At 42.2% G+C, this 14,777-nt stretch overlaps 1 protein-coding gene across 3 annotated transcripts in view; it reads right to left on the bottom strand.

Annotated features, from left to right (window-relative positions):
* The window catches only part of ptbp3 (polypyrimidine tract binding protein 3), a 106,355-nt gene that overhangs the window by 35,379 nt on the left and 56,199 nt on the right, over positions 1 to 14,777 (bottom strand). For all 3 annotated transcript variants that reach the window (XM_048528134.2, XM_048528133.2, XM_048528132.2), the window contains 2 exons: positions 7,577 to 7,746; positions 1,925 to 2,071 (listed from right to left, as the gene is read on the bottom strand). In XM_048528134.2, the coding sequence (XP_048384091.1) occupies positions 1,925 to 2,071; positions 7,577 to 7,746 (317 nt within the window). The remainder of the gene's footprint in view (positions 1 to 1,924; positions 2,072 to 7,576; positions 7,747 to 14,777) is intronic.

Here is a 14,777-nt window from a genome sequence, read left to right on the forward strand (position 1 = left end):
AGATGCTCATTCATAATGTGTTCCACTGCCTGAGGTTTTCAACGTGGCATAATGCCAACTATTTGCTGTTAATTCAGAAAGCAATTGACAAGAACTTCTAGTTGCTTTAACCCTGACACTATCAATAAAGTTCAAGATTTCATGAAAAGAATGTAGTATGTACACAGAAATTACTTGGCTCAACAAGTCCTTGGTAGAGCCTACACTCCTTTTGAGCCTTATCCTTTCAATATTCATTTAACCTGATCAGCATATTCTTCCATCTTACATGCATAGCTGTTACCCCTTGAATTAATCTCTTACTTGTCCCACCAGTTCTGTATTCAACCAAATCTTCAGGAAAGCAGATTTTCCTGAATTACTTCCTTGATTTGCAAATGATATCATCATTACAACCCATAGTTTTGGACTCCTGCACAAGCAGTCTACATCTCTACTCATATGCAATCAAGTCCTGGCTGCCACAAAAATAAGATCAACAATTTAAAACTCTCAGCCAGTACGGAATGCCAAAGGCATATCTTTGCTTGCATCAAACCATCTCACAAAGTCCATTTGATCAAGAAACCAGGTAAAAGTAGGTAAGGAGAAAAAAGTTAGCTTCTTAATTTATAGTCAGGGGACTGCAAGGCAAACTGTAACAGAATAGAGTAATCTTCTTAAGCTCACCTTCAGCTTGATTACATCACTGCAGGGAAACAAGATAGAATAGAAATAGGAGCGCAGCAGGGCAGGGCGAGGCGAGGAGTAGGTAGGAAGGGAAATAGGAGATGACATACGAGATGCAAGTGGTAAAGTGGGACGATGTTCATAGGTAATTATGACACCCGCGTTTATTCTCTACTATACAGCAGATTCCCAACAGGATAGTGAATAGAATCAACCAGATTGAACAAAGTAAAGACTAGTTACTCCGCATAAAGCCATGTACATCAGTTGTAGATTACCAAGAATTATCAAGCCAATTTTCCACTGTCCCCTGTTAAGATGAGCTCTTTCCTGTCACTCTCAAAAAGGTGAAACAATTAAATAGATAAGCTGAGCAACTGCTCAATATATTAAAACATCAGGTTTTCATGAATGTTCACAGAGGAGATTTACTAGGATGTTGCCTGGTATGGAGGAAAGGTCTTACGAGCAAAGGCTGAGGGACTTGAGGCTGTTTTCATTATAGAAAAGGTTGAGAGGTGACTTAATTGAAACATATAAAATAATCAGAGGGTTAGATAGGGTGGATAGGGAGAGCCTTTTTCCTCGGATGGTGACAGCGAGCACAAGGGGGCACAGCTTTAAATTGAGGGGTGAAAGATATAGGACAGATGTCAGAGATAGTTTCTTTACTCCGAGAGTAGTAAGGGAATGGAATGCTTTGCCTGCAACGGTAGTAGATTCGCCAACTTTAGGTACATTTAAGTCGTCACTGGACAAGCATATGGACGTACATGGAATAGTGTAGGTTAGATGGGCTTGAGATCGGTACGACAGGTCGTCACAACATTGAGGGCCAAAGGGCCTGTATTGTGCTGTAATGTTCTATGTTCTATAAGATGCACCATAGTGACCATGTGGTACTCTGAAAGTTTATGTATAGGCCATCAACAAGCCGCCCCTTTAAGGGACTGCACAAAACAACTTAGCCGGTCCAACAGTAGAACATAAGGGACATTGTCAAAGAAAAATTACAGGGCATACTGATTTTGTTTACATGTTACGGTCATCCTTCTGCCAACATTCTGCTTCCCTTAAAACAAGTTAAGCTCTCGAAAACATTTCCCTTGTTGCAAAAGGTAATCCTAAGTTCACACAAAACATTTCTGCAATTTCGACATTTTTGTTTCTCTAAGAAAATTTAGCAGAATGAACATTTCAGTTCACGAGCACGGCAGCACCTTCAGAAGGAAAACAAAACTACTCATATACTTACACCTTGGTTAGGCAAGTTGTCAGTCTTCAGTTCCCTGTGGTTAGAATACTGGATGTAGATGGGCTGATTGCGGAGGTGTGGAGTGACTGTGGTGTAATAGTTCACCATAGTAACAGCTGCTTCTTCTGAAGCCATTTCAAGGAAAGCCTGCAAGAGCAGGAGGAGGGAGAAGCACTCAGTGAAAGAATTAACACAAAGCCACACAGCACAGCATGTTTTTAAAACTCATGTAAATAAATACCTATGTCAGACTGTAATACATTAGGGAATTCTTTGCTTCAATATGGATATCACACTGAACCTGAAATTGTTATTTTCCATATTACCACTGGTCCCTCATCTAAAATGAGCTATTCCAAGACATGTCATAATTCAAATTCAACAGCTAATGTGAGGGAAATGGTTGAGATTCAATTTACAACATTACAGGAATGTTCTGTTGAGAACCACGAGCCACAAATTACATTGCAAAAGAAAAAAGGCGCATCACCTTGTGAGAATTGCTCACACAGAAAACAAACAAGCTGCTCAATATCGATGAATCACAGCTATCCTTCAGTAGTCCTTTTGGTGACAACAGAACGATGATAAAGTTTAAATAAATGATCCATTTTGTGCATCTACACAACAAATACAAATAAAGTACCGAAGTAATTCTCCTGAAAGCAAAATATTTGAGATATCAATAAAGGTATTTAGAGAAATACACACTCTACATCATATGAACATTCTTACGAGACAAACACCTGATGAGAAAGGCAAATATTGTGGCTAATAAAAGAAGTTAAAGATTGTCTTAGATCACAGGGAGTGGTTGTAAGGATGTCAGAATAAGTAATGAGCCTGAAGATTGGGAGCAATGTAGAACCAAGAAAAGGAGGACAAAAACTAATAAAGAAGAGAAAATACGAATACAAGCTATGGAGAAACAACAAAAGACTGCAAAATTACTTTAGATATATGAAAAAGATTAGCCATGGCAAACGTGGACCCATTACAAGAACAAGAATAGTCATATTTGGGGAAATAGCAAAGAGACAGTCACAGAGGACAAGCCTTAAAACTTCCCATTAATCCCCTGGTTTCCAAGTATTTATGAAACAAATAAACCAAAATAAATTATTGAAATGGGCAATACTTAAAAAGGTAAGCTCAACTGAAGATTAACGAAGCCCCTGTGGCAGATAGGCTACATCTCAGATTGGTGAAGGAGGTGGCTGTAAAAATACTAGATGCATTGGCAATGGTCTTTCAATATTATACACAAAATGTTCCAGTGAAAGGGAAAGAGAGAAGAAAGAACTGCAGACCTATCAGTTTGATGTTAATAGGGACAATGTCAGAATCTATTACAAAGGATATGATGTGACATTTGGAGACTTGGGAAAGAATACTAAATTGGGCAGAATCAACATAGACTTATGGAAGACAAATTGTGTTTAGGAACACAAGTAGGCCATTCAACCTTTCGAGACTGCCCTCAAATCAGTACGATTATTGTTTTTCAACACCTTATACTCACGTTACGATAACCTTGTCTGTAAATGATCATGAGAAATCAATCAATCTCTACCTTAAACATACTCAGAGAGCTTCTAAAGCCCTCAACTGTAGAGAATTACGAATGTTCACAACGGTCCAAATAAAAAGTAATTCTTATCTCGGACCGAAGTGGCACCCTGCTTATTTTCAAAATTGGGCCCCTGGTTCTCGGCTGTAGAGGAAACAGCAAATCTGCATCACCCCCAGTTTATCCCTTCAAGTATTCTGCAGGTTTCAATAAGGTCATCTCTCATTCTTTGAAACTCTAGAGAATTTCGGCCCACTTTGCCCAATCTTCCTTCAGAGGACAGTCCCACCAGCCAGGAACAAGTCTTGTGTACATTCTCTTTGGCAATATTTTTCCAAAGGAGACCAAAGCTGCACACAGTACTCCAGATGCAGTTCAGGCAAGGTCCTATATACATGATGCAAATACCTTAGCTACACCTGCACTCCCATCTTCTTGCAATAAAGACTAACATTCCATTTGCCTTCCCACCGGCTTGCTGCACTTGTGCTTTTAGCCTACGGTGACTTATCAGCAAGGATGCCTAAGTCCCTTTGTGAATTTACACTTTCTCAGCTTTTATTATTTGTGAAATAATCTGCACAAGTTTCACCTATCAAAGTGGAAAGCCTCTCATTTTTCCAGCCTGTTCACGTCTTCCCTATGATAGACACTCACAGCTTTGTACCATTCACAAATGAGGAAATATTACATTTGACCCCAACTCCAAAGCACTTACCTATATTGTAACCAACTGCAGCCACTAATACCAATCCTTCTGATACCCCACGAGTCACAGTCTGCCAACACGAGAATGACCTATCTTTCCTAATATCTGTCAGCCAAACATGAATCCTGTGCCATGTTCTTGAAATCTTTTTCAACTGATCTCCTGTTGGGTACTTCATTAAAAGCCTACTGAAAATTCAAGTATACTCTATGAATCAACTCACTCCCTTTATCACGTTAGGCAAAATCATCTTTCAAAAAAGTGCCAATTTCATCACAAACGATAGTTCATTCACAAATTCATAGTGCCTACCCCCAAAATCAGATCAATTAGGTATCAACTTATTCCAAACTTTATAATAGATTCTAACATTGTCCCTTCAACTGATGCAAGGCTAACAGGTCCAGAGGTGCCAGCTTTCGTTCTCACTCCTTTCTTAATATTGGGGTGATGCTGCTTCCTCCCAATCCACTAGCGTAGTTTCAGAATCTACTGAGCTTTGGAAGATGATCATCTCCTTCGACATGCCGGGATGCAAACCATCAGGTCCTGGGGTACTATATCCAATTTCAGCGCCAATAGAATCTCCAATATAATCTTATTAATGTGAGGTACCTCTAGTTCTGGGACAATGGGAACTGCAGATGCTGGAGAATCCAAGATAACGAAGTGTGAAGCTGGATGAACACAACAGGCCAAGCAGCATCTCAGGAGCACAAAAGCTGACCTTTCAGGCCTAGACCCTTCATTGAAAAAGGGGGATGGGGTGGGTGGGATAAGGAAGGCAGACCAAAAGATGGATAGAGGAGACGACAGGTCGAGAGGAGAGTATGGGTTGAGAGGTAGGGTGGGGTTAGGTCAGTCCGGGGAGGACGGACGGGTCAAGGGCTTGGGATGAGGTTAGTAGGTAGGAAATGGAGGTGCGGCTTGAGGTGGGGGGGGAAATAGGTTGGGAGGAAGAACAGGTGAGGGAGGCGGGGATGAGCTGGGCGGGTTTTGGGATGCAGTGGGGGGGGAGGGGAGAGAGAGAGAGAGAGAGAGAGAGAGAGAGAGAGAGAGAGAGAGAGAGAGAGAGAGAGAGAGAGAGAGAGAGAGAGAGAGAGAGAGAGAGAGAGAGAGAAAAGAGGGGAGATTTTGAACCAGGTGAAATCCACATTGATACCATTCGGCTGCAGGGTTCACAAGTGGAATATGAGTCACTGTTCCTGCAGCCTTTGGGTGGCATTGTTATGGCACTGCAGGAGGCCCAGGATGGACATGTCGTCTAAGGAATGGGGTGGGGAGTTGAAATGGTTCGCGACTGGGAGGTGCAGTTGTTTATTGGGCTGCCCTACCCTGGGATAAAGATCTTGGCTGTTCATTCTATCATGCCACTCACTATTTTATCTGGTCACCCTTGACCAGAAACTCAACTGGGCTTGCCAGTAAACACAGTGGCTGCAAGAGCAGGTCAGAGGTTGGGAATATTCTAATAAGGGACTCACCTCTTGACTCCCCAGAGCCTGTCCACCATTTACAAGGTGAAAATCAGGGGCAGGATGGAATACTCCCCACTTGCCTGGATAGACGTAGCTTCAACAACACAAGAAGCTTGACACTATTGCCAACAAAGCAGCCCACCTGATTGGTACCATATCCTCAAACAGCCACTCCCTCCAACACTGACACTCAGTAGCTGCAGTGTGTGCCATTTACAAGATGCACCTGCAAAAATTCAACATAAATCCTGCCAAACCCACAACCAATTCCATCTAGAAGGACACGGCCAGAAGATACACAAAAACACCAACACCAGCAAATTCTCCTCCAAGCCACTCGCCTTTGTGGCTTGGAAACATTTCACCACCCATACAATGTAGCTGCATCAAAAATCCCAGAATTCTCTCAAGGGCATTGTGGGTGAATTGACAGCACATAGACTGCAGTGGTTCTGGAAGGCAGCTCACCATCACCTTCAAGGGCAGCGAGAAGGGTATAAGCAGCTTACAGGGAGATACTGCGAGGTTAACTAAGTAGAATAATAACTAAAGCTAAATACAAAACTGTGCTCCGAAAGTACTATCACTGGTGGTATAGGCTAATAAATCTGAACAATCTCACCACATTATAATATTGAAAACTGCCTGCATTCACATACTTAAAATTCTCACAACTGAAAGGGTGGTGGAAGGTGTGAAGGAAAATTGGATGAAGTAATCATGGAGTAAAATGTGCAGAAGAGCCAGTAAAGAAAAAGGCAGTGTGATAAATGTGCCCACATTCTTTCAGAGACCTATGCTGTGCTCTATGATTAAAATGATTCTGCATAGCTTTGACAAAAACATATTTTGCTGAAAGCAAGCACAGATGACTACAAGGTCTCTAGTCATGTTAAAGTGGATGGCATGTCTCTGATGAAAATGTGATGGACATGTATGATGCAATGCACTAATCTAACCCTAAACTGCAGCTCTATTTTAGAAATCACAACTAACACTTCGAACAGGTTATGATGGAAATTTTGTAAATTCATCCCTGCACTGTGGGTTCAATTACAACTTCCCAATTATGCATGACAGCTGCTTGCAATTGTCTGCCTCGATCTGCAAGTCTGGCACAAAGTCAGGATGTGAACAAAAGCTTACTCTCAACATGTTTACATATGGGATCACATCTTGAATCCTTCCAACAAGCCTGAAATTCAAGCATTACCTGCTGAATGCACTTCTGCAAAAACAAGTTACTATCCAAGGACAGTACTAGAGGAGAAAAGGTACATAAAATGGCTTTTCCCTCTGGGTGATGACTTGTGTTTCAAGCATACAGTTTATAAATAAACTACCTTCAAATCAATGCAAGGAATTTCCATCAATAAAGGGCAGTAACCTGTATTTGTGCAAAGCGAAGACATGTTCTAACATTTTAATATATAACTTTCATTTGGAGGAGTAGAATGCATGTAGTCAAGTTTGCATGTGTAACAGAAACTGGAATACCAGGTAGAATATTGGAACTTAACTGCAAGTGCATGCAATCAGAGTGTGGTACATCTTTTGCTTAGCTTCTAACATCCTCTTCTCATGCTATCATCATCAAAGGGGTCACAAATTCGTTAACAAATACCAATTTACTTTTCTCATAGCTGTGAGGAAGTAAGCTAAAGCAGCTCCAGATCAAAGACGAATTTGTTTAAGAGCCCAACGAAACTAAATTGCATGATGGATTAATGGTTCTGCTTATTTCTCCAACTTAAGATTCACAAATATATGAATACAAAATCAAAAATCTGTAGTCTTCAAGGAGGATATTTGGCACATGAGATTTCAACAAGGTACTGTGCCAACAACTAAACCGACTTGCCTGAAAATTGCTTTACGGTTGAAAATCCACATACCTGATTTTTCCCTTTTAACATCAACAGATTAGTGACTTTGCCAAACGGTAAACCTAGTGAAAGGACCTCTGCTTCTGAAACTTCATTTGGAATCTTACGAATGTGAAGAACACGAGAGGGAGGGTTTGGAGATCCTTCTCCTTTAAATTTTTTGGTGTCGTTCCCATTAGCTTAAAAAAAAAGGAAAGTGCAATTACTCACCATTTACTTCTTCTAGTTAATACTGTACATTTAACATCAAGTCTGCAACACCTTCAAAAAGAACTGAACAATTGCATAATACACACCAATAATGAATCATTTGTGCATGCACTTAACACCTGTTGGATTTTGCTGTTCTGTAATAATTGTGCAGTCATTACAGGAAACTGGCATTCTTTCAAGTCCACATCTGTTCCAAGACTAGCAGCCTCAACTCAATGAAAAACTTGAATTAAGATGAGAGAATTTTTGCTCCGCATTATCATCTGACAGCAACATGTAGCTATCAGTTCAAAGAAAGATTAAGAGTAAAGCTCAATCCTGTTCACAGACAGCACTTGTGCACATTTTCATTAACAGAAGTCACTGATCTTCCCTTCCCTGCAGCCAACTGAAACAAACTCAGCCTCAGCCACTGGCCCACGTGATGATAGTTAACAACACATTATTCAGATGGAAACTCTTGTTTTCTAAGAGCAAATTATGGCTGATACTGGGATCTGTACTCTCTGAACTCACTTCCTCTTACCTGGACTCCCTCCTCTCTCCATTTGTCCAGACCCTGCCCAACAACATCTGTGGTTCCTTTGTTGCCCTTCAGCAAATTGACAATTTCCTGTTCCCTGGTCCTAACTGCCTCTTACTCACCATAGTTACCCAATCCCTATGTATCTCCATTCCCAACTAGGATCGTCAGCGCTCGCGGGTCCTTCCTGACCAGAGGCCTGAACAATCCCCATCCACTATCAGTTTCCTCTGCTTGGCTGAACTGTTCTCTCACTGAACAATTTCTCCTTTAATTCACCTCACTTCTGCCAAGTCAAAGGAGTGGCTATGAGCATCCACAAGGGTGCCAATTATGCCTGCCTCTTTGTGGGTTATGTAGAACAAACCCTGTTTGAGTGCTACGCTGGCCTCTGCGACAACTCTTTTGTTCAGTACATCAACAACTGCTTCAGTGCCACTTCACGCTCCCAGCTGAACCTTGAAAAAGGCTGTTCATTTTTGCCGCCAATTTCCACCCCGCCAACTTTCACATCCTCCATTCCTGACACTTCCCTTCCTTTCCGTATCCTCTTAATCTCCATTTCAGGCAATGGTCCACTGTCATCCATCACAAAGCCACTGATTCCCACAGCTACCTTCACTACTGTTCTTCCCATGCCACATCCTGCAAGGATTCCATACTATTCTCCTAGTTCCTTCACCTATCTTGCATCTGTTCGAATGACATCACCTTCCAAAACAGTGCTGCAGACATGGCTTCCATAACTAACCTCCCACCCACTGTCGTTGACAGGGCCCTCAATCATATCCATTCTATCAACTGTGCTTCCAGCCTTACCCCTTCTCATCACTTTGAACAGAGTGATCATCTCCCCTTGTTCGCATTTTTTATCCCACCAGCCTCCACATTTAACGGATCATTCTCTGGCATTCCAGCAGAATGCCACCAAACACATCACTCCCATCTACATTTCTCAGAGATAATTCCCAAGACAACCTAGTCTGTTCCTTGATCACCAACACAACACCCCTTCCCACAGCACCTTCCCGTGTAAATGCAAAAGGTACAACACTTACCCCTTCACCTCCTTGCTGCTCACCATCCGAAGGCCTAAACAGTCTTTCCGAGTGAAACAGCATTTCACTTGTACCTTCTCCAAATTTGTGTACTGTATTTGCTGCACCCATTGCGGCCTACAGTACACTGGACAAACCAAACGCAGACTGGGCGACTACTTTGAAAAACACTGCTGCTCTGTGCATAAGCATGACCCCGACGTTCCTGTAGCCAGTCATTTTAACATTGCATCCTACTCACATGCCCACTTTGTCTGTTCTCAGCATTCTACAATACCCAGCAAATCACAGTGCAAACTGGAAGAGCAACATCTCTTCAAACTAGGCACTTTACAACATTCTGGACTCAATATGGAATTCAACACTTTCAGATTATGAACCCATTCCTTCCCTTTCTTTTAGCTTTGGTTGTTACATTCACTGGTCATCATGCCCTCTCACCCCTCCCCCAATTACAGTGGGAGGGTCTATTCATTCCAGTCTGGGAGGGAGACAAACCATTCTTCTACCATTCTCAATCCCGATCACACAATCTGAAATGTCGACATCCTTTCTCCCCCAGCACTCAAAACCGCATTCATTCCCCTCCATGTCCCCCCACCTAGAACATGAAATGCTGCCCCTCCACACTTCACTTCAGCTCTGATGAAGAGCCATCTAGACTCAAAACATCAGCTTGTTTTCTCTCATGGAGCTCTGCCTAACCCACTGAGAGTGCCAGAATTTTTGGTTTTCGATATTCTATTTCGGCTTGGTCAAGCCAAGTACGAGATATATGGAAGGCTCAATCCACAACTTCAGGGATGCAAGGAAGTCTTTTTGGTCCGTAGTTTGGAGAGATTGATTAATTTTTAAAAATCTTAACTTGCAATTATTCAATAGCTTGCTTAGCTGCATATTTGTCATACCTTGCAATACATTAAAAGACAAGATATCGCTGTTTAATTTTCAACAGAAAACAAAGCTGTTTTAAACCGGTCATTAACTATCTTGGGAGTGTTGAGCCTAGAAGGTAGAGCTCAATACCCCACAGAGGTGATAGTGGTGAAAATCATAACATGGGCACACGTCTGGGGGCTAGAGGGCATACAGGCAAGAGTTTCCATTTTGCCCAAAAAATACCTAACACATATTAGCACCATCTTGCAAGTGTAAATCAGTGCATAGTATTTTTTCTTCAAAAACAGGCTATGGAAGAAATAGTCCGTTAATTATTCCAGGGTAGATCAGATAGAAAGCCTGAGGAACTCCCATTTTAGCACACTTCAAAAGGAATTGCCCATAAAATTGGACATTCCAGTGGGCAATTCCTCTATGCCTCCAACAGTCAAAGTCTCCACATAAAACAGAGACTTTTGGGGGTGGGATGGAGTTCCCCAATGAAATTTTTTAAAAAGTAGACTATTAAACATAGTTGAACTCCTGAGTAACTATTAAACTGACCCATGCTTAACTCTCATACCCCCAACTACACTTCCCTTACAGCCGCCAGGCTTTATCCTGACACCTTCCACCCCTCTAACTAACAAGGAACCTGCCACGAGACACAGCTCTCCTCACTTAATTCCAAAGTAGCTTACTGCATTTTTATTCCTCCCACCCCACCCCTGCACCAGAGTCAACTGCATAATTAGAAAGACAATAACGTAGTCAATAATAGTCAAGTTCCCAACTGTTGGCAAAAATTTTGAGCTAAATTAAAGTCTTTTTATTACAAATTAATTGGCCCTACAACAACTAATGGGTTAGTATAACCACAAATAAAGAGGCTTTACAATTGCAGAGAAAATGATTGAGGCCTTGGGACCTTGTGAAAAGGAATTCAGTCTTCTGCAGATTCTCTGGATTCTTCACTTGCTCAACTATAACATGATTTTACATCTTTGACCCTGACACGTGCATTATAATGGACTTCTGTTGCAGTACAAATAGGTCATTTGGCCTGCCTGATCCACACCAATGTCTATGCTTCATTTGAACCTCCTCCCAATCCCAATTCAATTTTACCAGCATGGCCACTAATCTCTCTTGCTAAAATGGTTAGGTAGGTTCCAGTACTTTGGAGTTAGATAGAATTTCTCACCATGACCCCCGAAGTTTCTTCGTCCCTTTAAATTAATCTCTTCTATATTTGAATTGCTTAGCGACCATCTTAGACTCTGGTTTTTTATCTTCAACAAGCAGAAACACACTGCCTGCTGTTATCAAAACCTCAATTTTAAAAATCTGAATTAGCTCACCCCTCAAAACTGCTCTCATTTGAAGACACGTCGGATTAGTTGCGCACATAAGTTCAGTTTTGACATCATTAGAGAATCATACAGTACAGCAGAAAACCACTGACTCGTTCAGTCCGTACCTCCAAAATCCTCGTGAACTGGTTTTGTAATCTCTCCAGTGCCTCCATACCCCAATAATAGGCCAAACCAAAGTAACAGAGTACTCTAAGCATGGTTTAACTATATGCATACGTTAACCAAGTATATTTGTTGCAGGCTTCGAACTTTGTGACTTGTCTGATTCTATCCCTCCAGAAATAACCCCTACTGTTTGCTTTGTTTAAATGCCTTCGACCTACATTGCTGCTTGTTTAAGACATTATTCATTCTTGGGAAGCAAAACCATCTCAAAGCCAGCTTTTATTGCCGATTCTCAAGTGCTGTTAATGCCAAATTGCCTCTTTAATTTCAGCCATCTATCTGGTGGAGGTGCGCCCACAGTACTGTTGAGAGTTCCAGGAGATTAGCTCAGGAACAGTAAAGGATTGACAACATATTTCCCAAGATGGGATAGTGTATGGCTGAGAGAAGTAGGAGCAGGTGGTTATTCTTTCTCGTTTAAATGGCAGATGCTACTGGCTTTCAGGGCACTGACGAAGGAAATTTGGTGAGTACTGCAGCATATCTCCATCATCAGTACACAGTAACAAATGTTTAAGGTGCTGTAAATAATGCCAGTTAAGTGGCCTGCTGTGACCCAGACATTTGGAACTCCAGAATTCCCAGCCTCCTACATGCTTGTTTACATGTATTTACATGGCTAGGCCCTGTGTGTTTCTGGTCAATGGCAACTACAGGATGTTGATGGTGGATATTCAGCAAACAGCAATGGAATTGAATTTCAAGGGAACAGTTATACTGGTCTTGTTGGGAGATTTGTTTTGCATACCCGTGATTCAAATGCTCCTTGCCACTTGGAGACTAAACCTGAAACTTAACCACATTTGTGCCTGTTATTTGGAGGCACAGTGGCTCAGTGGTTAGCACTGCAGCCCCAAAAGTGCCAGGGTTCGATTCCAGCCTCAGGAGACTGTCTCTGTGTGGCGTTTGCACGTTCTCCCCGTGTCTGCGTGGGTTTCCTCTGAGTGCTCCAGTTTCCTCCCACAGTCCAAAGATGTGCAGGTTAGGTGGATTGGCCATGCTAAATTGCCCGTAGTGTTCAGGGGTGTGTGGGTTATAGGGGAATGGGGATGGGTCTGGGTGGGGTGCTTCAAGGGGTGGTGTGGACTGGTTGGGCCAAGGGGCCTGTTTCCACACTGTAGGGATTCTAATCTAATCTAATCCCGCCCATTTTGTTTGTCTCTGGCACCATCATACTTTTGATTTTTTAAATAATTATCTCTCTCCCTTAACTAACCTGATCATAGGTCATCCCTTAACTTGTTATTTAGCTGTTGACTCTTGACTCACACTGTCTGACACTTTTGATCACCTGAAAAGACTGGTTATTCAGCCTGTTGGCACTCCACTCACACCATGTGTACTATCTTTTGCTGCTTTTATTTACCTGGGATTATTCTGCAATTATCTCTCTGCCTAGATATTCTGTGCCCGTGCATGCCCCTCCACTTCACCTGACAAAGGAGGAGCACTCTGAAATCTAGTGATTTCAAATGAACCTGCTGGGCTATAACCTCGTGCCATGTAACTTCTAACTTGATCCACCCCAGTCCAACACCAGCAGCTCCACACCATTGAAACTTACCAAGATCTTGTAAAAAGTCAGCACTAGCAGCTTCAGTATCTTATGAATTCGAGAGGTTACTGAATGATGTCCAAATCATCAGTAAGCAATCCCACTTTTAATCTTACGTTGGAAGGGCTTTGATGTTTTACTTTTAGAATTTTCTACCTCAGAGGCTGTGGAAACTTCAATCACCAAGGACATTAAGTGATAGATTTCTAAATACTAAAACCCAAAGGGATGTGTAGATAGAGGGAGATAGAGGTTTTGAAATGGATGATCAGCCACAATAGAGGCAAAGGTGGTGCATGCCCAACAAACTGAACGGCCTACTCCTGTTCCTACAGTCCTACAAAATGATTAAAGGTAGAGTCAGAGTCATACAGAGAAGAAATAGACCCTTCAGTCCAACTCATCCATGGTAACAGAAACCAGTGCCATTTGCTTGCATTTGGCACATCTTACTCAAAAGTCTTCCTATTCATGTACCTGTCCAAATGAGGAGGGATTGAAGCTGTATTTACCACTTCCTCTAACAGTTGATTTCATATATGCACCAACCTCTGTGTGAAAACGGTGCCCCTCAGGTCCATTTAAAATTTTTCCCATCTCACTTTAAATCCATGCCCTCTAGTTTTAGACTCCCATACCCTGGGTGACATACCTTGGTTATTCACCCTATCAAGGCCCCACATGATATTTATAAACCTCAAAGTCACACATCACCCTCCTATGCTCCAAGGGAAAAAAGGTCCCTGCTTGTCCAGTCTGTCCTTATAACTCAAACCCTCCAGTCGCCGTAACATCCTTGTTAGTCTTTTCTGAACACTCTGCAATCCAAAAACAAAGAAGGGCAACCAGTGCTCAGTGTTCATGGATGTGTAGGTTAAAAGGATGGGTGGGATGTTCTGAGGGTCAGTGTGGACTTGGTGGGCCAAAGGACCTGTTTCCACACTGCAGGGATTCTATGATTCTATTAACCGGTTTACCATATGGAACCTTGTTGAAGGCCTAACTAAAGTCCACACTGTCCTCATCTCCTTTCTTGGTCGCATGCTCAAACTCAAACTCAATCCAGTTTAAGAGAAATTGTTTCCCACATGCAAAGCCAAGCTGACTATCATCAATCAGTCGCAGACTCTCTAAATGTACGTATATCCCGTCTCAAAATCTCCTCCAACAGTTTATAGACTTGCTCACCAAGCTGGTATCTTTGGTTGCAGACGTTTTGTCATCCTAGTAACATAGTGTGCCTCCGGTGGAAGCGCTGGTGTTGTCCAGCTTGTTATTTATGTCTCAGTTTGCTGGGGTGGTTGGCATGCCAGGCCTCCAAGAATTCCCTGGCACGTCTGTGTCTGACTCGTGCTATTACAGATATGTGGTCCCGGTCGAATTGGTGTCCTTCTCACCCAAGTGTGCTGAAACCTGTGAGAATTGTTCGTGTCTCCTGGTG

The sequence above is a fragment of the Stegostoma tigrinum genome, chromosome 3 (genome assembly GCF_030684315.1).
Source record: "Stegostoma tigrinum isolate sSteTig4 chromosome 3, sSteTig4.hap1, whole genome shotgun sequence".
Taxonomy (NCBI): Eukaryota; Metazoa; Chordata; class Chondrichthyes; order Orectolobiformes; family Stegostomatidae; genus Stegostoma; species Stegostoma tigrinum.